The 25,734-nt window shown below is 38.9% G+C and overlaps 1 protein-coding gene across 8 annotated transcripts in view; it reads right to left on the minus strand.

The window, feature by feature from the left end:
- Parp8 (poly (ADP-ribose) polymerase family, member 8) overlaps positions 1 to 25,734 on the minus strand; it is a 175,178-nt gene that overhangs the window by 61,705 nt on the left and 87,739 nt on the right. For all 8 annotated transcript variants that reach the window (XM_006517719.4, XM_006517720.2, XM_030247321.1 and 5 more), the window contains 4 exons: positions 14,756 to 14,845; positions 13,971 to 14,041; positions 12,420 to 12,497; positions 10,024 to 10,118 (listed from right to left, as the gene is read on the minus strand). In XM_006517719.4, coding sequence (XP_006517782.1) covers positions 10,024 to 10,118; positions 12,420 to 12,497; positions 13,971 to 14,041; positions 14,756 to 14,845 — 334 coding nt within the window. The remainder of the gene's footprint in view (positions 1 to 10,023; positions 10,119 to 12,419; positions 12,498 to 13,970; positions 14,042 to 14,755; positions 14,846 to 25,734) is intronic.

Here is a 25,734-nt window from a genome sequence, read left to right on the forward strand (position 1 = left end):
TGAGTTTGAGGCCAGCCTGGTCTACAGAGTGAGTTCCAGGACAGCCAGGGCTACACAGAGAAACCCCGCCTTGAGAAAACAAACAGGAAAAAAGAAAAGAAAACCAACTTTTGTAGAGCACACAGCATAGTTTTTATTTTAACGAAATTAGACTTTCCGCTGAGTGGTTGGTGAATCTGGTGCTGTCACATAGGGAGGAATACTGTGGCGCAGGGAACTGTCACTATTTGGTACCATGGACCCAGCAACTCTTGAATTTATGTATGCCAAGTGTGTGCGTGAATGAAAACAAGGAATAACAAACAGTTTTAATATTCTTCACATATATGTCTATATATTTATAAAGTAATACAATTATTCTGAAGTTATGAATTAGGATAAAGGATCAGGGATAAAATATAAAAATAACCAAAATTATAGAATATACAGTACCTAAATCTAGCTCATAACTGGAAGAGAATGTCCTCAGCATTTTATATACATGTGATGATTTAATTTCTACTAAGCAAGAGCTGGAGAGATAGGTAAACCTGGAGAGTATTTACTAACCATACATGAAACCCATCCTGAAACCCTGGGTTATATGAGAAAGAAGGGGAGGAAAGGGGAGAAGGGAGAGAGAATTGAGGGAGGGATAAAGAGGGCGGATCCAGAAGTATTACAGAAACCGTTAGCATTTTCACTGTATTTGCCTATATCTTATAAAGTAACAACACATTACAGCTCCGTGGCAACTTGATAGAATACTACTAGGATAGCAATATTTGTCAGTCATTTATACAAGAATTAAACTGGCCCAATAGCCAATAGCCACTTTATTTCATTTTATAACGAATACCAGTTTATAGATCAGTGAACGATACCATCAGATCCTTGTGAACTAAACAGTTTAACATTAATATTAGTGAAGAAAATGATAAACAGGTAAGTGGAAAAGTTGTCAAGTGGAAAACTGCAAAGTTAATGGGTTACACTACATTACCTCCTACCTACAGTGGGGCCAGTAACTCTTACTGAACGCAGTGGGCCACACACACAAAGACATCAACGCAGGAAGGATACCTGTTGAAATAGGTTCTAGTGGAAGAGGGACGGAATGAAGAAAGAGAATGGAAATAACTAAAATTCATTAGATGAATATATGAGGCTATCAAACAACTTAAAAAGTCTGTGGGATGTTTATCAACACATACCCAAATCCAAGCCTGTGTGTAGTGTGTAAAACACAAAGCAGACACTCAATACAATTGTTGTGTATTATACACATTAATAATGGTATAATATAGTATATGACTATGGCATGTTTACAGGCTTGTGAGTTTAAAATTTATGACTGAATGGCCATATGATTTAACTTACATAGTTTGTATAGCCTAATAATAAAATAACCCTGCAGGATCCTTTGGTAATTTTTGTTTCTATAAACAAAGAAGTATAAAGGTAAATATAATAATTTAACCTTTCAACTTTTCTCCTGAAAAAGTATGTTCTACCATGGAACACATTTTTAAAAATTTCTTAGGAAATATATTTTAAGTTTTTCATGCTAACATTTTGAGAACTAATTATTGACACAAAAATGGACTTTTTTATTGACATCATCATAACATCCATGTTCTTCACAAAAAATGGTGCATATTTTATATGAAATTATACATCAAACATGACAAAAATAAGGATCAAATAAATACATTTTCTTCATGACTCTAAGTTCTGGGTACAGAAAATGTTCTGTGATGATCAAGAAAACAAGTATGTTAGGAATGTTCAGGGAGAACATGCTTTGCTACACACTTAATTTTCTTTCTTCTACTTCTTTTCTGCAACTGCTTTGAAAGAGCAAAGTCCATTTGTACTTTATTGCGTATTAGAAACAGGCTCAAAGCTCATAATTTAACCACTGTGAGCACAGACAAATGGTTCATGAATATCATAGATACCAAGCCATACTTGTAAAAAGCCATTCGATGCAGCTACATGTGTGTTGTGTTCAAAGGGATATCCCCATAGTCTAGCTCAGTGATTCTCAACTTGGGGGAGGAACAACTTTTTCATTGGGTGGGGGGGGGTCTCAGCCCTGATATTTATATTATGATTAATAACATAGAAAATTATAGATATGAAGTAGTAGGAAAACATTAACGTTAAGATGGGGGGGGGGGGGTCACCAAAACATTAGATGAGGAACTGTGTTAATGGGCTGCAGGATTAGGAAGCTTGGGGACCACTGTGCTCAGGAATACTTGGTCCCCACTTGGCAATGCTATTTGGGAAGGCTTAGGACATGTAGATCTGTGGGAAGAGGTATGTCATTAGAGCTATTAGACTTAAAGTGTTTTAATATGATTTCAAATTCATTTTCTCTCTCTCTCTCTCTCTCTCTCTCTCTCTCTCTCTCTCTCTCTCTCTCTCTCTCTTGTTTGGCATGAGCTATCAGCTTCTACAGCCAGCTCACTGGATGAAGATCTTGCAACCAAGCCTGACATGAGCTTGATCCTTAGGATCCATTGGTCCAAGGTGACTCTTAGACCACCAAAGGCGAATGTCCTTTTCTTACATCATCTTAGTTTCCATGGTGTTTTGTAAATGTTCCGTAAGAAGATCTCCTCTACCTTACCCTCTCAGGCATCAAAGAATGTTTGTGTTAACATAGTGTCCATTTTAAGATCATTTTATTTAGGAAGGTATACATTTTATAGAAACACATACCCAGCCAGTATTTACAATGGTGACAGTATTATTGCATTAGAAATAGATAACATGTACAAAATTAACCCAGCATCATCAGAGAGCATTCTTCTTGAGAGACATTCTTACACATGGCCAGGCTGGTTTCAAACACATAGCTCATCTTCCTAATGTGAGATTGTAGTCCGGAGTCTCCACACCTGGACAGATGTGTTGGCTAGTCTTATATTAACTTGACACAAAACTAGAGTTATCGGGGAAATAGAGGAAACCTCAACTGAGAAAATAACTCCCTAAGACCCAGCTGTAGGGCAATTTCTTAGTGATTAATGGGGTCTGGCCCAGTCCATTGATGGTGATACCATCCTTGGATTGGTGGTCTTGGGTTCTATAAAAGAGCAGTAGCCAACTAGCAGTAGCAAGCCAGTGAGCATCACTCCTCCATGGCCTCTACACCAGCTCCTTCCTCCTAGAGCTTGCCCTGCTTGATTTGCTGTCCTGACCCACATCAATGATGAACAGTGATATGGAAGTGTAAGCCAAATAAATCCTTTCCTCCCCAACTTGCTTTACGGTCATGATGCTTTGTCATAGCAATAGAAACCCTGATTAAGACACCAGGCATCACTACTTTTGCTTAAATCTCCCTCTAACCTTCATATATGCTACATAAAAGACGTTTCCTTGTTATTTCTCTTCTTCAATATGATTAGCTCTTTCTGTGTTGTTTTTCAAAATCATGCATTTAAATGGTTGTAATTAAAGTCTAACAAGTGTGAAACAAATAAAACTCTTGTGATGCATTTGATTCTTTTGCACCATAAATACAGACAGAACGTTTCCTTGGAAAGAAATTTCTGTATACTTGTGTTCTCCTAACAATAATTTCTGTGATTATGAAGTCCAATGCATGGAGTGACTTATTTGAGACTCTCAACATTTATTTAACTGCTATCTAAGGGATTAGAACTACTTGCAATCACAATGGGCAACCTATCAAGGGCACTACTTCCTCTTTTTTCTTCATCACCACATCTCCTCTTCCTCTCCTCTTTATAATTCCATTAGTAGAATATGTGAGTTTGCCTTAGCTTGAAGACTGTGTTTAAGAGTCAGGGAGGAAAGATACAGACATAATGCAAAACTCTAATCCATGAAAGATTCTCTATAAGTTGCTTAAAGAACCCAATAGAAAGGCCAATCAGCCAGTGGCATGGTTAATTTTAAAACCATTCATTATGACAGTTAAGATATTATTATCCCATGTATGATTTCTTAAAGTGTTTTTAAGTAAAAACTTAGTTTTTTCTCTATTTATGACACTGACTTTTTAAAGGAAGTGAGATGGTATGGGTACTCGGCTTCGCCATGGTGGAGTACAACCTTAAAGAGGCGATTAGCAGTGCTGTCAGGGCTTAAATCTGAAGATGGGCACAGGGGTGTTTGTTTGTATGTCATAATTCAGAGTTCATGAATGGCACTGTGCATATGCAATCTCATTTCTGTGCTGATGCCCTTTTCACATAATGCTAGTAATTTCATGTTTTCCATTGAGAGACTCTAAGCATGATTACAGTTTGTCCAGATGGGATGACCTAGTTATCGAGATTTCTTCTGTGCCTGAATAACTGGTCTCAACAACAGAGGGAGGGAGGGAGGGAGGGAGGGAGGGAGGGAGGGAGGGAGGGAGGGAGGGAGGGAGGGAGGGAGGGAGGGAGGGGAGAAAGGCAGGCACATGGCAAGCCTTGGAGAGCAAGGCAGAGAGTAGCACTGCTCATTGTCTTCAGCACCAGCTCTTGCCACTCCACTCCTTCGTTGCATTTCTGCCCCGGCAGCCTTCAATGATGGACTATATGGTGTAAGAAGAAATAAGCTCCCCGCCCCCCCCCCAAGAAAGGAAATGCTCACAAGATACTCAAATATATATTTACATATATTTAATATGTACTCTATATTAGACTATGCTGGTTTTCCTTTCTCTATAAAACCAGTTTGTTAATTATAGTGTTACAATAGTTACAACAACTTGATTTAAGTTATCTGTGAACAGGTTTATTGTAAAAACATTTTAGATATCTAACTTTCACTTATTAACTATCAAAAAACCATCTATTTTTATATACACAATTCTACCATAGGTTCTTGGGAAATAAATGTTTAGTGTTACTTAATTGTTTCTGCTTTCAACCAAGGGGCAGTGCTATTTTGAGAAGATTTAGGAATAAACACACACCTTCCTGTGGCCTCTTTAGGAATAAACACACAGAGTGGCCTCTCTCTCTCTCTCTCTCTCTCTCTCTCTCTCTCTGCATGTCCCTCAGTGTGTGTTTCTGCCCAGTGTGGGAGAGATGTTTGTGAGTGAGCCAAGAAATATGCACACTCAGCCATCGGGAAGAAAGCCGGGCAAGATTAAAGCTTTTTTTCTAAGACTACTATCCAACGCAGCTATAAACTTCTCTAAAAGACAAGCTGAAAAGGAGTTCGATGCAGATGGGAGGGAAATATGAACTTCTTTGACACAATAGCGCATTCATAAGATGAAAAGAACTGAAAGTTGCTGTGATTTTTTTTGTGGTCATCTTTACAAAAACCTTGGTTTTGCTTGAACCAAGTCCAGGCTTTGGGAGCAGAGGCAGGCTTGCAGGATCTGAGCGAGCTTACATCTCAATTACACTGGTGTGTCTGGAAAACATTTCCCTCTTCAGTTTCTTTGCACTCTGTAAGTTCTCTCATCACTTCCCTGATTTTTATTTAGAGATTTTTTTTTAATGCCCTCAAAGCAGAGTGTGGAGAATCAATATGCTAGATAGCAATAAACCTGTAGGCAGAGATCGTCCTTGGCTGAATCACAGACTTCTGTGTGGGTTCTGCTATGTGGTGAAAAAAAAGAAAGCCTTAAGACCTCAGTGGCTCAATGCTAATGATTTAATACTTCACCTCGCATGGCACTGGGGTAGCCATCATCATCATCACTGAGGTACCAATGCGGACAAAGTCCAGAAGACACAGAAACTCATTCTCCAGGGTATCTGTACATAATTCATTGGTGAATGCTACTGTATGTCTACACCAAGCACCAAAGGTGTCAGGCAAAGACAATCTAATCATGTGACAGGAAGAGAAGATGTTAGAGAAAAGGAAGCAGTTCCAAGGCACGAGGTGAAGGTGAGTTAGAGGACCAGAAGAAGCAAAGTGGACATCCTGAATACACCATGTTTTTTATTTGCTTTGCTTTTTTTTTTCCTTTGTTTTTTTTTTTTCTTCTCTTTTAGAAGGTGACAGTTTACTGGTCGTCGGTCTAGTGCCGTCCATTGGTTCCTCTAACCATCAAATCCTCAGAATACTCTGGTTCTCCAAACAAAGTATCAGAAAGGATAATCCCAGCAGCCTCTCGGGAAAAGGAGATTAAAACGTACAATGCCCAAGAGCCTGGGAGCATCCACCATGCGTCAGGCATTGCCTACATAGGAGGCTGAGTATGCACTGGGACAATGCTGCTTTTTTTTTAATGGAAGATACCATCCTCCCAAACAAAGGACCAGTTACTTGGGGCTGACGTTTGATATTTCACAAGGCGACTACCAAAACAATCTCTTCTCCAGGGCCATGAGAAATTTTCTTCCATTTCTAAAATTACTCATCTCAAATTGTTTTCAAATGACGTTTATCTACACTATTTCAGGAACACATGACTGAAGAAGTAAGTTTACAACGAGAAACACATACTAGTACGTTCTGCTACGTGACTCAAGATGAAACCCATCATTCTGAGTGAGGTAACACATTCACAAAGGAACTCACACAATATGTACTCACTGATAAGTGGATATTAGCCCAAAACCTAGGATACCCAAGATATAAAATACAATTTGCTAAACACATGAAACTCAAGAAGAATGAAGACTGAAGTGTGGACACTATGCCCCTCCTTAGAAGTGGGAACAAAACATCCATGGAAGGAGTTACAGAGACAAAGTTTGGAGCTGAGACGAAAGGATGGACCATGTAGAGACTGCCATATCCAGGGATCCGCCCCATAATCAGCTTCCAAACGCTGACACCATTGCATACACTAGCAAGATTTTATTGAAAGGACCCAGATGTAGCTGTCTCTTGTGAGACTATGCCGGGGCCTAGCAAACACAGAAGTGGATGCTCACAGTCAGCTATTGGATGGATCACATGGCCCCCAATGAAGGAGCTAGAGAAAGAACCCAAGGAGCTAAAGGGAACTGCAACCCTATAGGTGGAACAACATGAACTAACCAGTACCCGGAGCTCTTGGCTCTAGCTGCATATGTATCAAAGGATGGCCTAGTCGGCCATCACTGGAAAGAGAGGCCCATTGGACATGCAAACTTTATATGCCCCAGTACAGGGGAACGCCAGGGCCAAAAAGGGGGAGTGGGTGGGTAGGGGAGTGGGGGTGGGTGGCTCTGGGGGACTTTTGGGATAGCATTGGAAATGTAAATGAGCTAATTACCTAATAAAAAATGGGAAAAAGAAAGAAAAGAGACCCATCTAGTCTGACCACCAGGTTATTTATCCTGCAGGATCACTCACTTCCCATTCACACGCCTGCAAAGTCATCCTCAATGCTTAAACACATAGTTCCATCAGGCCACTACCTTGTTTTTGATGTAAGGACAGATTGAGCTTCCATGATCAATTTTCATAATAAATCCCTTAGCAATTACTTTTTCTATATCTACATTTCGCCTGCATTTAAAAGGGATTTGCTTCAACCTGGGCAAACAGCTATTTCTATCTCTTATAAGGAACTCAGATGTGCTTAGCTGCCTTTCTCATTAGATGTCACATAGAGAGAGGAAAAAGAGAGACACCAAATAGCCTATTGTGCATATTAAGGTGCTTTTGCTTTTCAAACTCCATTAAGTTCTTATGCGTCTCAATTAAGTAAAAGAACAGCTAATTAGAACAGTCTGCTTTCAAAGGACTTAGAACCCTGTAAGGAAGATTCCAGTGCCTTCTGCCTAAATATCCATTTCTCGGTGTATCTCACGACTAAAGTAGGCTGTAAATTCATTTTTATTTACTTAAAGTAAATAAATAAGTTTTTCTGGGGTTTGCTTCATATCATGAGACCTAGAGAGGTTATTTATTCTGCAATCATCCTTTAGGAGCTAGAATAAAAATCGAGACAAGGCAAAAAACATGGCTTGTACTGCGATTTAAGTGGGATCACAACTGTTATGTGAGAAGTTGACGAAAAGAAAAAAAATTCAAGTCATTTATGACTTTTAGGAATCTCATTTGGTTGCAACTTGAAGGACTTATGAAGTTACAACACATTACACTTGTCAATAACACTGTTGCTAATAGAAAATAATGGCAGGGATCACCAGATGGCCAAATAAATACGTGGTGAGGACAGAAATCTTTCACAGTTACATGACAGCTCAGAAAATATGATAATGTGTTTTAGGAAAATCTTAACTAAAAGGCATCTACTAAAGCAATTCTCTAAGCAAAAATGAATTTTTGAGAGGAGGGTGGGAAGTTGAATTCTAGGTTAAATCACATTTATTCTTCGGAGCCTTCTACTATGGAAATTATTGTATGTAAAATTAAAGTTTTACCTTTTCAAGAAAAGTTCTACTATCATAGAAAAAGGAAGCCATGGTTTTAGATAATGTACTGTTGGCTCCTACACTACCCACATGCATTTACTCTGTAACACTGAATATCCTAGCACTTATGCTGGACCATAACATAGACCAACTCTGGGATGATCACAACCATTTGGCTAAAATTTTAAAGTCTGTAAAAACTTCATTTACCAAGTACAACTGCACTATTGCATGTATCTGATGTATCTCCAAAAGTGGGAGAGATGCTTTGGGAACATAATCCTCACTTATTTAGGTTAGAGGAGGCATTGCGCTGTTATTTCTAAAATATAAATGGAAGAATTTGACCATTGTAAATTAATGCTCTGTGGAGTTCCCAAGTAAAAATACTTGTTCACTTTCTCAAAATATATGTGTATCCACTGGAGAGGTAGAGTGACAACTAGACAATGTGTCCTTTTGTCCTTTTTCAGATACTGCCACTATCAGCAGTCAAGAATCCACCATGAATCCTGTATTTTGTATAACATCCCCATTCCAGGTTAAGTTCCAGGATAATGATTTAAAAAGCAAATCAAAGCGAGATACAACAAATAACCAAAAGGCAGCGCCATATCTATTACAAATCTCTTTGGTCAGTAGATTATTAATAAAACCACAGAAACAATATACTCAAGAGGCAAGAGGCAAATGCTGGGTGCACAGAATACAGACTGAGCTGCCCATGGAGAGTTATGAGGAGGGCTCAAGCAGGTGACATTCACAGTAGGGTGTGCACGGAGTGCTCCTTGACAAAAGAGTATTAACTTGTACTCGCACGAGGGCTTTGAGTCCTGGGACAACCTGGTCCAGCAGGGGGGTTTGGTTGATAGGGCTGGAATTCAGGGGTGCAGGGGGTACACTACAACAAAAGCACAATTTCCACAAGGGATCTGAGCTCTGGAGCAATGGAGTCTGAGTCGGGGGAGGGGGGGTTGGTAGTTAGGGCTGGAAGTGAGGTCAGGAAAGGAGCCTAGAATTCCATGGAGACTTAGAAACTACTTTATATGTATGCAGAGATGCAAAGAGTGAGACACTAAAATAAGGCAGCTTGACTCGTAGATGCCAGTGTAAGGCACAAATGTTGTCTTGTGCTAAATAGAAAATAGAATAAGGATGGGAGGTCTTCCAAAGAGTCAAATATAATAAAAAGTAGCTAGGAACTTTATAACCAGAGTATAGCTAGTAACAGACTAAAACGCACTGTCATCCAAACAATCAAGGGTTGTCTTCCACCCCTGCCTTCAGTTGCCACGTGACATCGGTACCAGTATTTCCCCATTATTTACTTTCACTGTTTACAGTGATGTAGCTGAGATGTACAGGACCATCTATTGTAACAAACAATAATGACACTTTTTTTTTTTTTGATGAAGGGCCTTGCTACCTGCTACACAGTCCTGAATCTCTTTATGACTGGCAACCCTCCTGGGTCAGCTTTCCGAGCCCTGAAATCACAAGTGTCTGTCCACAGCTTTTAGAGATTGCTCGTTTTGCAATAATTCCTCAAAATGGAATTATTTCTTAAATGCAGCTAATCTGACTTTTAAAATAATATGGAACGAAAAGCCATAAAGCTGTCCTTCTGCATCAGGAGAAACAAAACAGAATTCCTCAAACATTTTCAAACATAATCATTGAGAAGAATTTTCTGTTAATAAAAAATCCCAATGGCTTATGGAAGGTGAAGCAGGAAGCCATTTACCTGAGAGAAACTGCATGTGGTCCATAGAGCTCTCTCACCGCAGACAGATCAGCTTCTAGCTGAGGGTGCTTGTGTAGTTCCCCATCATAGTTCACCTGCCAGAAAGGATGGTTCAGAGCTAAGTGAAGAGAGTCAATGAAACCAAGACACAAATAATCTGTGCAAAAGACTCCGGCATTGCAGGAGAGCCAGCGGCATCTATACAAAGTATTCAAACATATCTAGGATAGTTTATGATGTAAAAATTGACATTCGGCTTTTTAAATTTACTTCAACAAGCTCCTCATTACAATTACTCTTATTTTTATTCATCTAATTTATTTATTTATGTTATATGCATACATACAGGTATGTATATATCTATTGAAAATATCATGCTTTTAGCTGACCATATGGATATAGAATTAGAACTATTGATCTATTCATTAACATAGAGGATCAGTGTGCAAGTTTCAGTAGGAACACAAACTTCGTATTCTTCATCTCTTCACAACTTGGCTGTTCCTTCCATACACGCCACAAGTAAAATCAGTATTTACCTTCCCTTTGGTTCCACTATGTAAGCAGTAAGCAGAAGATCAATCTACATATCTTTGATACCAACTCCAGAAGAGTATGGTAGATGAACAAGAAGCCTCTTTTACTCAAGAATAAATCTAGAATTCTAAAGTTGGTGAACCGCAAGACCAATTCTATCATCGCACCCAAGAGGTGATTCATTAAATTGAAAAGTCTATTTGGGATGTCTTTCTTAATTTGTTTCTTCTATTTACCTTTCCTAAATCTAGTCTTTTGTCTCTTACTGTCATGCTCAACTAGAAAAGAGATCTTAAAGAACACCATGTGCATTAAAAGAGCCATGGCATACTTGAACACCGCACAACTGACAGTGTGGTTTTCTTCTCTTCATTTCTCTTATTGTGAGAATACTTACTGTGCTCTGCAGTAATCCTTTATATGACATTCATTCCTGCTCAGTGTGACTTACGACTACTGTTCCAGTTTGCATTGGGTAAATCCAACATACATCTGCATGATGGGACACTCCAGTGCATTATGCCTTCCGATAGCACAGAGGAAGGGACGGGGTTCGTTCTTTGTACTTATGCTACTCAGTTACATCCTAGAAGATACCCCCTCTCTGCTTCCAGTGCTTTTAGTGATCCACACTTCAGTTTTAAAACTGGTTTTCTGAAGAAATGCAAATGGACTGGCAGATATTATAGACTTAATCTAGACTGAAGAAAAGCCCCAAATTCCCCTCTGGAAGAATGAGTAGTGCAAAGAAAAATCAGATTTGAAGGCCCTCTTTTGCATACTGGTAAGGTGCTGTGATGTGTGGAGAGTGACAGTATTAGACAACTGCCCAACAGCTAGAAGGCTACTCCATAGAGGGAAGCCTACTTAACGGCGCTGATGTTTCTATTGCCTTGCGCATGTCTGATTTAGTACTGATTGTCTTATTCTGAATATTTGTCACATTAATTCTTTTCCACACTAACTTTATCTTTAAAGGCCTACTTTATTGTATTATCTTTCCGTCAGAGACACAAACTACAAAGGCACTGATCAAGGCGGTCACAGAAACCTAGCAACATATTATATGGTTGAATCTTAAAATAACATGCCTGATTTTTAAATTATAACATTATTCTGAGCAAGTCTTATGAGTTACATATAACCTATATAACGTATACACAGCCATGCTATTTATACAGATTTAAAAATCTTCCTCATATATTTTCAGCAAGAAGTAAATATTTCTCAAGAAAATTATTACGAATCAGATTTTGTAAAAGTTAATCATCTTCCGTTTAAAAGTAACAATCTATGCTATTGTCAGAAAGGACAATATTCTAAAATATTTCTTGTTAAGTCTATGAGGAAGACAAAGAGTACCTGTTTTTGCTATGTGAAATCTAGGTGTCTTAGGGGTTGCTGAAAGTCACTATGAGAGGGAAGGAAGGTGGCCTGCCCAGAGGAACAGGAAGGAGCAATGGAAAATTCACACTCTGATGAAAGTGAAGGGGATCGTTGGATGGAGGAAGAAGACCAGAAAGATGGGAAAGGGGCGAATAAGAACAGAGTAGGATGCCTATGTGTGAGAATGTCCAGTGAAACCCATTTCCTTGCATGTTAACCAAAACTCAATAATAAGGAAACGACATCAAAGGTCAAACAACAATCGAAACCAAAGTCTGAAACTTCCGTAACTAATTAGGGCAGTAGATGCTCCCAGTGCAAATATCTATAAGGTAAATCTGAATTGAAAATGTGTGGAAAATGAAAAACAAACTACTCATGTTTCCTACTTACATTCTGAAGCCTGCATGACTCCTGGGCTGTCACCTTCCTCTAGGATAAACATGGCTACATCAGAAGGCAGGGCTGCTTACCTGTCCTCCATAATAAAATTCTTCAGAGTCGTTGTCACCCTCTGAGTCTTCTTCCACCGTACTATTTTGCCTTGACTCCTTCAAAGGACAAAGAAGACAATTCCTGTGGTCAAACTAGAAAGCAGCCATAACAGACAGGTTCAGGGTTTTATATGTAACACACTCTTGGCGCAGTACAACTTCAAAACCAAAAAAAAAAAAAGGGACAACAGAGGTAACACTGCAGACGTGCTTATAGTTCATTTAGACAAGTTTACTGAAAATAAACCTTTCTTAACGTTCCAGATGCTAATACTTGCAGGTTCACATTTAGTGTGCACTAAACTGTATAATAAATTATGCTTGCAGCTCTTCTCTGATACAATCTTTGACAGGCTCACACTAATTCAGCTCTTATTTAAAAGTTCATCTGTATTATTTTTCCAAGATGGTTTTCACTTCCAACTGCCAACACAAATCAATAAGAAAGAGGAAACTTGGAATGCAATGATATAAAAAAACAAATTATGCAACTGAATATGAATCACAATACAAAGAGATCTTTCAATATACAGGAATGATTTGCCTACAAATTCAAATTTTGAAATGGTGGTTAATTTAATATGCTTTAACTTGATATCTGAGTTTTTAATTAACTGAGCCAAACATCTGTCATATATCTCAAATACAATGAAAATTCACTATCCCTGTCATGATTAGCAAAGTTTTTTTTTAATGAAGAAGAGGAGGAGGAGGAAAAGGAGAAAAAGAAGGAGGAAAAGGAAGGAAAGAAGAGGTGAAAAAAAAGGAGAAGGAAGAGAAGAGGAAAAGAAAAGAGAAAAGAAAAAAATCAGCATTTCCTTTGGATTCAGGACTCCGTCTATCTGTGTTGCTAATCATGTCTAAATTTCAAGTTCTTAAGGAAACCAAGCAGGACTCTGGATCAAATGAAATTCTAACCGATTTGGGTCAATGACAGCTTTATTGAAGCAATAATTTTCACAGTGGACAATGAAGGGAAACTCCAATGAATGGAAGGACACTAACAGCAAGCAGGCAAGCAAGCAAAACTTTCAACTGAGAAACTGTTGTCCCATTGTGCTCTCCCTGTTTAATGCTGTGACAGCTATTAATAGATCACAGTTTTAAAAAAATTAAAACAAGGATATGAGATGATTTTGTTTTAAGTTTTTAAAAATAGATTAAAAACCACTAGAATACAACTCTATTCCTATGTCTATGTTATTTTGGCTTCAAAGACCACACATCATATCAAAACTATATACAGCCAGGTATGCTTTTAATATAAGGCATATGGGTGTTTCTCTGTCAGCTACATTGCTATATATGAAGAATAAAGAAAGAATTACATGGCATACATGTTTTATTTATTGAGGTTCTTTTCTATTACTTCAGGAGACACTTCTTCCGCAGGGGAATCTTAACACCATAAACAATGTCATGAGTCTGTGTTTTATTTTACCATGCACAACTGTAATCTAAATATGATACTAAATACCTGATTAAAACACTATCAAAATAAAAAGGACAAATAAAATGCAATTTACATACCTCCCCATTTTCCTTTTGTAACTTAGATCTTATGGACAAACAACAGTTAATATCATTTGTTTTCCTTAATTCTGCAAGAAAAAAATATTTTATATTACTGTGGATTTTAGCACATTATTTGCTAAACATTCATGAGTTCCTAGGCAAAAATGTTCTAGGCTTTTCTCCCCCATTTGTTAAAGAAGAGGTATTTTGAAGACAGACCATACAACAGCCTCTGGTTTTGCATTGTGCATACAAATGTTAACCAATTAAAGAGCAAGCACAGAGATCTCTTCAACTCTTTCTACTCTCTTCAGGGTAGCTTGATTGCCCTAGGTTTTCTATATTCTAGTGGCTCTCAACTGTCCTAATACTGATTGGTGACCCCCCCCAACCATAAAAGTATTTTGTTGCTACGTCATAACTGTCATTTTGTTACTGATATGAATCATAGGACAAGTATCTGATAGGCAGGATATCTAATATACGACTCCTATGAAAGGGTTGTTTGAATATCCCAAAGAGGTCATGACTCACAGGTTGAGAATAGCTGCTGTATTCAGTCTGTCTAGCAGTGTCATTGTGGAAAAAAATACTTTCAGGAGTAATACTCACATGATACATTTAAACATTACTGAAAAGCTAATATACTTTAGATATAAAAATCATACATATGTATAATATATGAATTTCTGGGAGGTAAATATATGTATTTGCTATATTGAAAACAGAAAGCATATAAGCAACAACAATTCTAAAAACTTAAACTAGGATGAGAAAACAAACGATAGCATTAGTGTTACCTGTTGCTATTCTATGGAAAATGACAGGAATTGGGTCTGTAGTGACTAGGACATCCTCATCATTTTCTGAACTTGACACATACGTGTTGTCTGCAGAGAAATACGAGTAAAGGCACAGCTGAATTAGTGCATATCCTCTATAAAAGAAACAGAATCATAGCTTCATCTCTTTAACCCCATTCTCATTAAGGGCATACTGCTGCTCTCAGTAGCTCCAAGGAAAAGGAACCAAATGCTGTCTTTGGTGTAAATTAAGCATAAAATTATGGCCTTTTCAAAGGTGCCCATAGCTTCTCACAAACATAGAGATGGTAGAAAGTATTCAAAATCATGCTTTCCTTCTGTTAGGGGGAAGGGTTTAAAATAGTCTCCCAATGTAGCCTTTACAGTTAGCATCCTCCTGCCTCTGTTTCTCAAGGACTCGACAAGGCCTGGCTCCTCATACATTTCTAATATAGCCTAAGGGAACTGACTAGTAACTGGTGTGTAGCTGTTTGGCTCACACCACAGGACAGCATTCTGCTCAACATCAATGTCTATTTCAAAAGGCAAGGTACACAACGGAGGAGATAACTAAGACACATTGGCCACACACTTAAAATCCCAACGACAGAGAGAGTGATATAGGAGAATCATTAAATTTGAGGCCAGCCTCCTTTATATAGTTGACTGGTTAAATTTGTCATCTTTACACAAATGAGTTATGCAGGAAGGAAGGACCACATGTAAAGAACTGCTTCTATTAGATTCCTCTGTGGGCATTTTCTTGATGGATATTTTATTGGGGGGGGGGTGCATCACTCTGCCCAGTATGAGCAGTGCTACCACTGGGCAGCTGGTCCTGTGGTAGGTAAGCAAGCAATCTGAGAAAACCCTACGAGCGATGCAGTAATCAGCATCCTTTCACAATCCCCCCACCTCTGCTCCTGCTCGAGTTTCTGGCCTGACTTCTCTCAGCGAGAGACTGTGATCGTGACATGTAAGACAAAGTTTTTCTTCCCTGGGTTGCTTTTGTTCTTATTGTTTATCACAGCAGTAGAAAGCAATCCAGGACCCTGTCTAAAACCCAAACCAAAAATATCGGTAAGGAAAGGAGACAGAGGAAGGAATGGGTGGAAGCTCTAGGTAGTAATTTGCTGAAATTGAAATTGCAGCCTCCATATTGCTGCTAGGTAAGCTGCTATTAAGTCCACAAATGTATTGAATGTTTAATAAGTGACCCTAAAAATTCCACCAGAGAACTCCTAAGCCTGATAAACAGCTTCAATGAAGTAGCTGGATATAAAATTAACTCACACAAGTCAATGGCCTTTCTATATACAAAGGATAAACAGGCTGAGAAAGAAATTAGGGAAACAACACCCTTCTCAATAGTCACAAATAATATAAAATATCTTGGCGTGACTCTAACTAAGGAAGTGAAAGATCTGTATGATAAAAACTTCAAATCTCTGAAGAAAGAAATTAAAGATCTCAGAAGATGGAAAGATCTCCCATGCTCATGGATTGGCGGGATCAACATTGTAAAAATGGCTATCTTACCAAAAGCAATCTACAGATTCAAATTTCTTAAAACACAACTACTGCTACTTTACTAAAAACAAAACACCCCACACAAGTAGAAACATAGGTCAATTTCTGTTCAGATAACTGAAACAACATGTCTTTTAAAAAAACATTGTAATAATATTGTGTTGTAATAATATTGTGTCAGAACAGTGAGAATCTGACTTTTAATTGATAGACTTGAGTCATTATGGCTCCCTGCCTCCTTGAAATGCACTATTTTTAAATATATAACATACTATGTGTGTGTGTGTGTGTGTGTGTGTATGTATGTATGTATGTATGTATATATATATATATATATATATATATATATATATATATATATCAACAGAAGACTCTCCGTGGAAAAGAGGTTTTATTAAATTATCATGAGGGGAGATGGGTTGATATAGACCAAGTGTCAACAAGGCACCACCCTGACTAGCATTAAACACAATGATTATTCCTAGTTGTCAATTTGACTATATATGGAATGAACTACAATCCAGAATTGGAGGGCACACCTGTGATCTAGTTCTTGAGGGTGAAAGACACAAGTTTCTGACCTGGATTTTGGCAGGGATATCTTGAAGTATAGTGACCATGAAAAGCTTAGTCCTTGGCAAGGTAGTACATGTCACTTTACTCCCAAGAGACTAAAGCAAGGAGATCTCTGAGTTTAAGGTCAGCCTGGGATAAAGAGAGTCCCAGATCCAGGTGTGGTAGTATACACTTTAATATGGGCAATACCTTCTGCTGGAGGCCTACATAAGGACATTGGAAGAAGGAAAATTTACTCTTCTTCAACTCCTTGTACTTACTTGCCAGCACATCTGTTGGAACCTACTTCTTTAGGATTCCAGCTTACACAGAAGACCAGCTGGAACAACTAGCCTCGTGGGACTGAGCAACTACTAGATACTTGGACTTTCCATCTACAGCTGCCCACTGTTGGGTTAGTTGGACTACTGTCAGGAGCTTCATGTATTCAGATTAGTTGGGGGGGGGGGAGGAGGGAGTTGCAAGTGAGCTCTCTATTTCCTCCCCCTCCTCCTCCTCTTCCTTCTCTTTCTCCCCCCATCTTCTTCTTCCTCCTCTTCCTCCTCCTCCTCTTCCTTCTCTTCTTGCTCCTCTTCCTTCTCTTCCTCCTCTTTTTCTTCTTCGGTGTTGTGGTATTTTTGTCTTTCATTTTGTTTTTAGACATGCAGACATGGTGTTTCTGCACAGTCTACAACATTCATAAGATCTTCATAGCTAAGCCCCCTCAGTCATTGTTACTCTGTTCAGGGTTCCTCAGGATTCTGAAAGGCTGCATCTGTCCATTTCTTCTGAGTTACTGAGCTTTCTTCCCACTCCCGGGCATGCCCACTGAAATGAAATCAGTATATGCAAAAGCAACCTGCATTCTCCTGCACCTTCAAGTTTTACTCTACATGGACAACATCTGAAAGCAACCTAAGCATCCATCAACAGATGCATTAATGAGGGAACCATGCTAAATACCGATAAAGTAGTTCTCTACTCAGCCATTCCCAAAAAAGAAGAAAAGAAAGACATCTGCAGTGAAGTGAGTGAGCCTAGAGCTCAGGTAAGTGAAAGGAGAAAAAAACCAACAAACTACTGCTGCTCTTGTATGCATGAAATCAAAGATGATGAAGTAAAAGAAGCTGAGGGTAGGGTGGTTGCCAGGGGCTATGGATAGGGAAGTAGAAAACTATTGGTCAAAGAATACAAATGGGAAGGTGTAAGAAGTAGTTCCAGGAACCTAACACTCAGCTTGGAAGAAGACACTGTATTAACTGCTTTGATCACAGTAATCAATATATAATGTGTATGTGTTCATACACACACACAAACATACATTTGTTCATTATCTGACAAAAATTTTAAACTGTTTTAAAATATATAGATATTGAGACCAACCAATTACAGATCCCTTTTTACCTAAGTCATGGTCTTAAATTTAAAATAGGGAAGGGCAAGGATAAGCCTAGTGCTATATGTATGAATTGATCCATCTTCACTCTTGATTAACTACTTCTTCCCTGAACTAGTTCACATGGGTGATAGCAGCATCTTGTTTAGAGATGGGAAAGTTGGAAGTTTGGCTGAAGACTGCATTTAAGATGACAGACTCCTTCAGACAGAACGAGGAAGGTCTCGGATTCTTCAATTCCCACACTGGACTCTTCCGATGAGTGTCACACTTTCTTTCTTTCTCTCTTTCTTTCTTTCTTTCTTTCTTTCTTTCTTTCTTTCTTTCTTTCTTTCTTTCGATATTTTCTTTATATAAATTTCAAATTTCAAATGCTATCCCGAAAGTTCCCTATACCCTCCCCCCGGCCCTGCTCCCCTACCAACCCACTCCCACTTCTTGGCCCTGGCGCTCCACTGTACTGCAATGCCAAGGGCCTCTCTTCCCAGTGATGGCCAACTAGGCCATCTTCTGATACATATGCAGCTAGAGACACGAACTCTGGGAGTACTGGTTAGTTCATATTGTTCCACCTATAGTGTTGCAGACCCCTTCAGCTATTTGGGTGCTTTCTCTAGCTTCTCCATTGGGGGGCCCTGTGTTCCATGTTAAAGATGACTGTGAGCATTCACTTCTGTATTTGCCAGGCACTAGCATAGCCTCATACGAGACAGCTATAGCAGGGTCCCTTCAGCAAAATCTTGCTGGCATATGCAATAGTGTCTGGGTTTGGTGGCTGATTATGGGATGGATCGTCAGGTGGAGTAGTCTCTGGATAGTCCATCCTTTCATCTTAGCTCCAAACTTTGTCTCTGTAACTCCTTTTGTGGGTATTTTGTTCCCTATTCTAAGGAGGAATGAAGTATCCACCCATTGATCGTCTCTCTTCTTGATTTTCTTGTGTTTTGCAAATTGTATTTTGGGTGTTCTATATTTCTGGGCTAATATCCACTTATCAGTGAGAGCATATCTAATGACTTCTTTTGTGATTGTGTTACCTCACTAAGGATGATATCCTCCAGATACATCCATTTGTCCAAGAATTTCATGAAGTCATTGTTTTTAATAGTTGAGTAGTATTCCATTATGTAAATGTACCACATTTTCTGTATCCATTCTTCTGTTGAGGGACATCTGAGTTCTTTCCAGCTTCTGGCTATTATAAATAAGGCTGCTATGAACATAGTGGAGCATGTGTTCTTATTACCAATTGGAACTTCTTCTGGATATATGCCCAGGAGAGGCATTGCTGGATCTTCCGGTAGCATTATGTCCAATTTTCTGAGGAACCTCCAGATTGACTTCCAGAGTGGTTGTACAAGCTTAAAATCCCACCAACAATGGAGGAGTGTTCCTCTCTCTCCACATCCTCGACAGCATCTGCTGTCACCTGAATTTTTGATCTTAGCCATTCTGACTTGTGTGAGGTGGAATCTCAAGGTTGTTTTGATTTGCATTTCCCTGATGATTAAGGATGTTGAACATTTTTTCAGGTGCTTCTCAGCCATTCGGTATTCCTCAGTTGAGAATTCTTTGTTTAGCTCTGAACCCCATTTTTAATGGGGTTATTTGAACTTCTGGAGTCCAGCTTCTTGAGCTCTTTGTATATACTGAATATTAGTCCCCTATCAGATTTAGGATTGGTAAAAATTCTTTCCCAATCTGTTGGTGGCCATTTTGTCTTATTGACAGTGTCTTTTGCCTTACAGAAGCTTTCCAATTTTATGAGGTCCCATTTGTCAATTCTTGATCTTACAGCACAAGCCACTGCTGTTCTGTTTAGGAATTTTTCACCTGTGCCCATATATCTTCCAAGCTTTTCCCCAGTTTCTCCTCTATTAATTTCAGTGTCTCTGGTTTTATGTGGAGGTCTTTGATCCACTTAGACCTGAACTTTGTACAGGGAGATAAGAATGGATCAATTCGCATTCTTCTACATGATAACCGCCAGTTGTGCCCACACCATTTGTTGAAAATACTGTCTTTTTTTCCACTGGATGGTTTTAGCTCCCTTGTCAAAGATCAAGTGACCATAGGTGTGTGGATTCATTTCTAGGTCTTCAATTCTATCCCATTGATCTACCTGTCTGTCACTGTACCAGCACCATGTAGTTTTTTTTTATCACAATTGCTCTGTAGTACACCTTAATGTCAGGCATGGTGATTCCACCAGAGGTTCTTTTATTGTTGAGAATAGTTTTTGCTATCCTAGATTTTTTATTATTCCAGATAAAATCCTCGCAAACCGAATCCAAGAACATATCAAAACGATAATCCATCAAAACCAAGTAGGCTTCATTCCAGGGATGCAGGGATGGTTTAATATATGGAAATCCATCAACATAATCCATTATATAAACAAACTCAAAGACAAAAACCACATGATCATCTCGTTAGATGCTGAGAAAGCACTTGACAAAATACAACACCCCTTCATGATAAAAGTCCTGGAAAGATCAGGAGTTCAAGGCCCATACCAAAACATAATAAAAGCAATCTACAGCAAACCAGTAGCCAACATCAAAGTAAATGGAGAGAAACTCGAAGCAATCCCACTAAAATCAGGGACTAGACAAGTCTGTCCACTTTCTCCCTATCTATTCAGTATAGTACTTGAAGTTCTAGCCAGAGCACTTCGACAACAAAAAGAGATCAAGGGGAATCAAATTGGAAGGGAGGAAGTCAAAATATCGCTGTTTGCAGATGATATGATAATATATATAAGTGACCCCAAAAATTCCACCAGAGAACTCCTAAACCTGATAAACAGCTTCAGTGCAGTAGCTGGATATAAAATTAACTCAAACAAATCAATGGCCTTTCTCTAAACAAAGGATAAATAGACTGAGAAAGAAATTAGGGAAACAACACCCTTCACAATAGTCACAAATGATATAAAATACCTTGGTGTGACTCTAATGAAGTGAAAGATCTGTATGATAAGAACTTCAAGTCTCTGAAGAAAGAAACTGTAGAAGATCTCAGAAGATGGAAAAATCTCCCATGCTCATGGATTGGCAGGATTAATATAGTAAAAATGGCTATCCCACCGAAAGCAATCTACAGATTCAATGCAATCCCCATCAAAATTCCAACTCAATTCTTCACTGAGATAGAAATGGCAATTGGCATTCGTTTTCTTTGTGGGCTTAAGTTTTGTCTTGTTTTCTTCCTTTCTTCAACCCCTGGAGACAGGTTCTTGGGTTTGTTTTGCAGGGGATGTAGAAAACTTTCTTAAACTCCCAACCGTATGAGTATTTCCGTTTCTCTTCCACACAGAGCCCCACCTTTGCCATAGCTTCCCGGGATGTCTGGGATGGAAAAGTACAGCCGCGGAGAAGCAACTCTCACTGATTTTACTCACTTTCAAGTGTAGGGTCATTTAAGTCATGGCATTCCATTCATTGTTGCTATGTAACTTAAGAGAAAGAGTGATTGTACGGATAAAAAATAACTATACTGGTTTCATATTATAATCTGGATGTCTTCCCTGAATGTCTCTAAAACATTGTCATTTTTGTCATATATATTTCAAGCCAACCAATTATCATGTCCTATTGAAGACAGGGAAACCAAAACTAAAGGTAATTAACTCTCTTAAATTATTTAAGCAATTAATTGATTACACAATTATTACATAGTGAAGCTTGAATTTTTTCTGAATCCAGAAGTCAATACTTTGTCACTGGGTTGTGTTTTAAATATGGAAAGTGTGATCACTGGAAAACCGCAGCACCTTAAGAGAGATAAACACTTAATTGCCAAAACAACTACATGTTAAAGCCGCTCTGCTTTGACGGTGCTAGGATTCTAAGTCCCACTGAGGCTGCTAATTCATAGTTACACAGGATGTTTGAGTATGTCATTTGTAAGTCAGGGCTCTGGAGCCACAGGAACAAAAGAATATAGAAACTACCACTTCATCCCTCTAGACCCAACACAGAAGAGATGGGAAACTTCAGTTACCACAGTAGCTAAGGCTCCTAAGTAGAGAAGGTGTGAGCATTACAAGGAGTAGTTAGGTCTGAGCAGAGCCAACCTGTGACTTGCAGTGCACACACCATTTTCAAATCCATCACAACGAACATCTTCTCAGGAAGACTCATTGAAACCAGAAAGGTTACTTCATGGTGTTACTTCATGATTTTAAAGAGTGACCGTATGTCTATGCCATTGAGTATGCTCGATTCCATGAAAGATGGACTCTAAGTCTTCATTTCATAGACACAGACTATGAAATGAGAGTTAAGTGATGGCATGAGTTGGTGAACAAAGCTGTAAACTGACAAATGTTCCTAGGGACTTAAGAGGGTGTGGCATACTGCTCCTGACAGAGGGGGAGCAGGAGGACAAACGCAGGACAAAGAGAACATGGTACCACCAAGATTAGGGGGTCAGCTAACCCTTGAGCCAAAAAACCCTCAAAAGGCAGTTAACTAAGCCCAGAGAGACGACCAGGCGGGATCAGTGACAGCAGTACCAAGATTACTGAATTTAGTAATTAAGACAAAAACAGAAAAAGAAGCAATTTGCGTAAAAGAATTTTAAATACAGGGAAACGTCACATGAAGCAAACCAAAGTGTAGGAAGAAAAGAACAAATAGATGCCACACAACAGAGAACAGAGATACTATTTAAAATAACAGACCAAATGGTATAAAATACTTTTTTCTTAAAAAAATTTTTAAAAAAATAAACAAGGCAGATATTTCAACAACATAAGAACTTTTCAAAAAGACGCTCAGAAAAAAAATTACAGAGATGGAATGAACCAAGAAGAATGGATGGTAATATTCTACCACATCTATAAAGACAGGCTGGCACAGGCATCCTTGCTGGCTATATAAACTCTCAGAAGCAGGAGTTTCCATTAGCATCTTGCCGTCCATACCACCAAGTACGAAACAAAGCTCACACAGTTCCAACAAGTACCAACAACATGCTGATTGACGCAACCTGTCACCTTATTAATTAAAGGAGGAGACGATACCTCAACAGAGGTAAAAATTCAATACATTCAATGGTCACTAATGTTCTAAAACACAGCAAGTAAGAGAAAAGTGATGCTTTGTTCTGACAAGTAGAAACATGTAACTTTTGATACAAAGCTGCCAAATTTTCTATTATTGAAAATTATTCCAGAAATTCTAGGAAGTTTGTTGGGGGGTGGAGGGGAGGAGATATGGTTATTATAAAAGAAAAAAAAAACAAATGTAATTTTATATAATAAAGTAATGTCAATCTGAAAAGGTGAAACATATTAACTAATAAATCTGCATTAAAATTTAATAAAAGGGAAAATACTGTCACACTGATGCTCAATCTGGAGTCCCTGGAAAGCACTGATCCTAGGTCCCCAGAAGCAACATGACTAGAGTCGAGGTGTGGATAATTAGTAACTAAGTCCCAAGCAAAGCATGGCTTGGCATATATTCTTCAAGTGTGAGTGTCACAATTGCCATTTTTACCTGTCACCCATAATAGCATTTGGAATTAGAGTGAATTAAAAGCACCTCATTTCTGTGTGGTGCGTCGTCATACCAGACACCTCCGTCATTTCAAACCCCAGCCTCAGCACTTAAAGCAGACACACAAACCCATTTCCCTCAGCAAACTGAGACCTGCTCTCATCAAGATCAGGTATGCACCTAAATTCTGTCACCTTGTGGAAATAAAATTATTTTGGGAATTTACTACAAACTTTCTCCAAGGTGAGACTTCAGTAAAAAGAATACAAATTTTAAAAAAAATGTTTTATATAGAAATCTCTAATGTTAGTGTCTGGAGAGATGGCTTGGCGGTAAAGAAGAGCACTGGCTGCTCTCCCAGTGAGCATAAATTCAATTCCCAGAACCCACATGGCAGCTCACAACCGGCTGACTCTAGTCTCAGGGAAGACAGCGCCGTCTTCTGGCCTCCACGGGCACTGCACACACTTGATGCACAGACACACATGCAGACAAAACACCCAAGTACATAAAAAACTCAATTACTTTCAATGACTGATAGTTAGGCATGCACAAGTCTGTGTTCAATCCCCAAGACTGCAAAAAAAAAAAAAAAAAAAAAAAAATTAGATAAAAATAAAACTTAAGGGTCTGGAGAAATGACCCAATTGTTAAGAGCACTGGTTGTTCTTCTAAAGAACTTTGACACAGTTCGCAGCGCACAACCACCTGTAACACTAGTTCCAAGGAATCCAACAAGCATATGCATGTGCACATACATGCATGCAGGCAGCACGTTCATACACCTAAGGTAAATTAAATAGATCCGTTCTAAAATATATATTATTTAAATTTTTACACCTAACCAAGTTATAGTTCCAAGCCACACTCCAATGATTAAAGAAAAGAAAAAAGAACAAAGTACTACCTCTTCACCACCAGAGGGAGCTACTCATCGGGGCCACTTGGTTTACCACACTACATCACTACAAGTAAGAAGAAGCCCCAACTGGTAAGAAGGACACATGCTCCACTATGTTCATAGCAGCCTTATTTATAATAGCCAGAAACTGGAAAGAACCCAGATGCCCCTCAACAGAGGAATGGATATAGAAAATGTGGTACATCTACACAATGGAGTACTACTCAGCTATTAAAAAGAATGAATTTATGAAATTCCTAGCCAAATGGATGGACCTGGAGAGCATCATCCTGAGTGAGGTAACACAATCACAAAGGAACTCACACAATATGTACTCACTGATAAGTGGATACTAGCCCAAAACCTAGGATACCCACGATATAAGATACAATTTCCTAAACACATGAAACTCAAGAAAAATGAAGACTGAAGTGTGGACACTATGCCCCTCCTTAGAAGTGGGAACAAAACACCCATGGAAGGAGTTACAGAAACAAAGTTTGGAGCTGAGATGAAAGGATGGACCATGTAGAGACTGCCATATCCAGGGATCCACCCCATAATCAGCATCCAAACGCTGACACCATTGCATATACTAGCAAGATTTTATCGAAAGGACCCAGATGTAGCTGTCTCTTGTGAGACTATGCCGGGGCCTAGCAAACACAGAAGTGGAGGCTCACAGTCAGCTAATGGATGGATCACAGGGCTCCCAATGGAGGAGCTAGAGAAAGTACCCAAGGAGCTAAAGGGATCTTCAACCCTATAGGTGGAACAACATTATGAACTAACCAGTACCCCTGAGCTCTTGACTCTAGCTGCATATGTATCAAAAGATGGCCTAGTCGGCCATCACTGGAAAGAGAGGCCCATTGGACACGCAGACTTTGTGTGCCCCGGTACAGGGGAACGCCAGGGCCAAAGGGGGGGAGTGGGTGGGTAGGGGAGTGGGGGTGGGTGGGTAAGGGGGACTTTTGGTATAGCATTGGAAATGTAAATGAGCTAAATACCTAATAAAAAATGGAAAAAAAAAAAAAAAAAAAAAAGATTCTCTAAAGAGGCCTAGCTGTGATTTTATATGGAAAAC

The sequence above is a fragment of the Mus musculus genome, chromosome 13 (assembly GCF_000001635.26).
Source record: "Mus musculus strain C57BL/6J chromosome 13, GRCm38.p6 C57BL/6J".
Taxonomy (NCBI): Eukaryota; Metazoa; Chordata; class Mammalia; order Rodentia; family Muridae; genus Mus; species Mus musculus.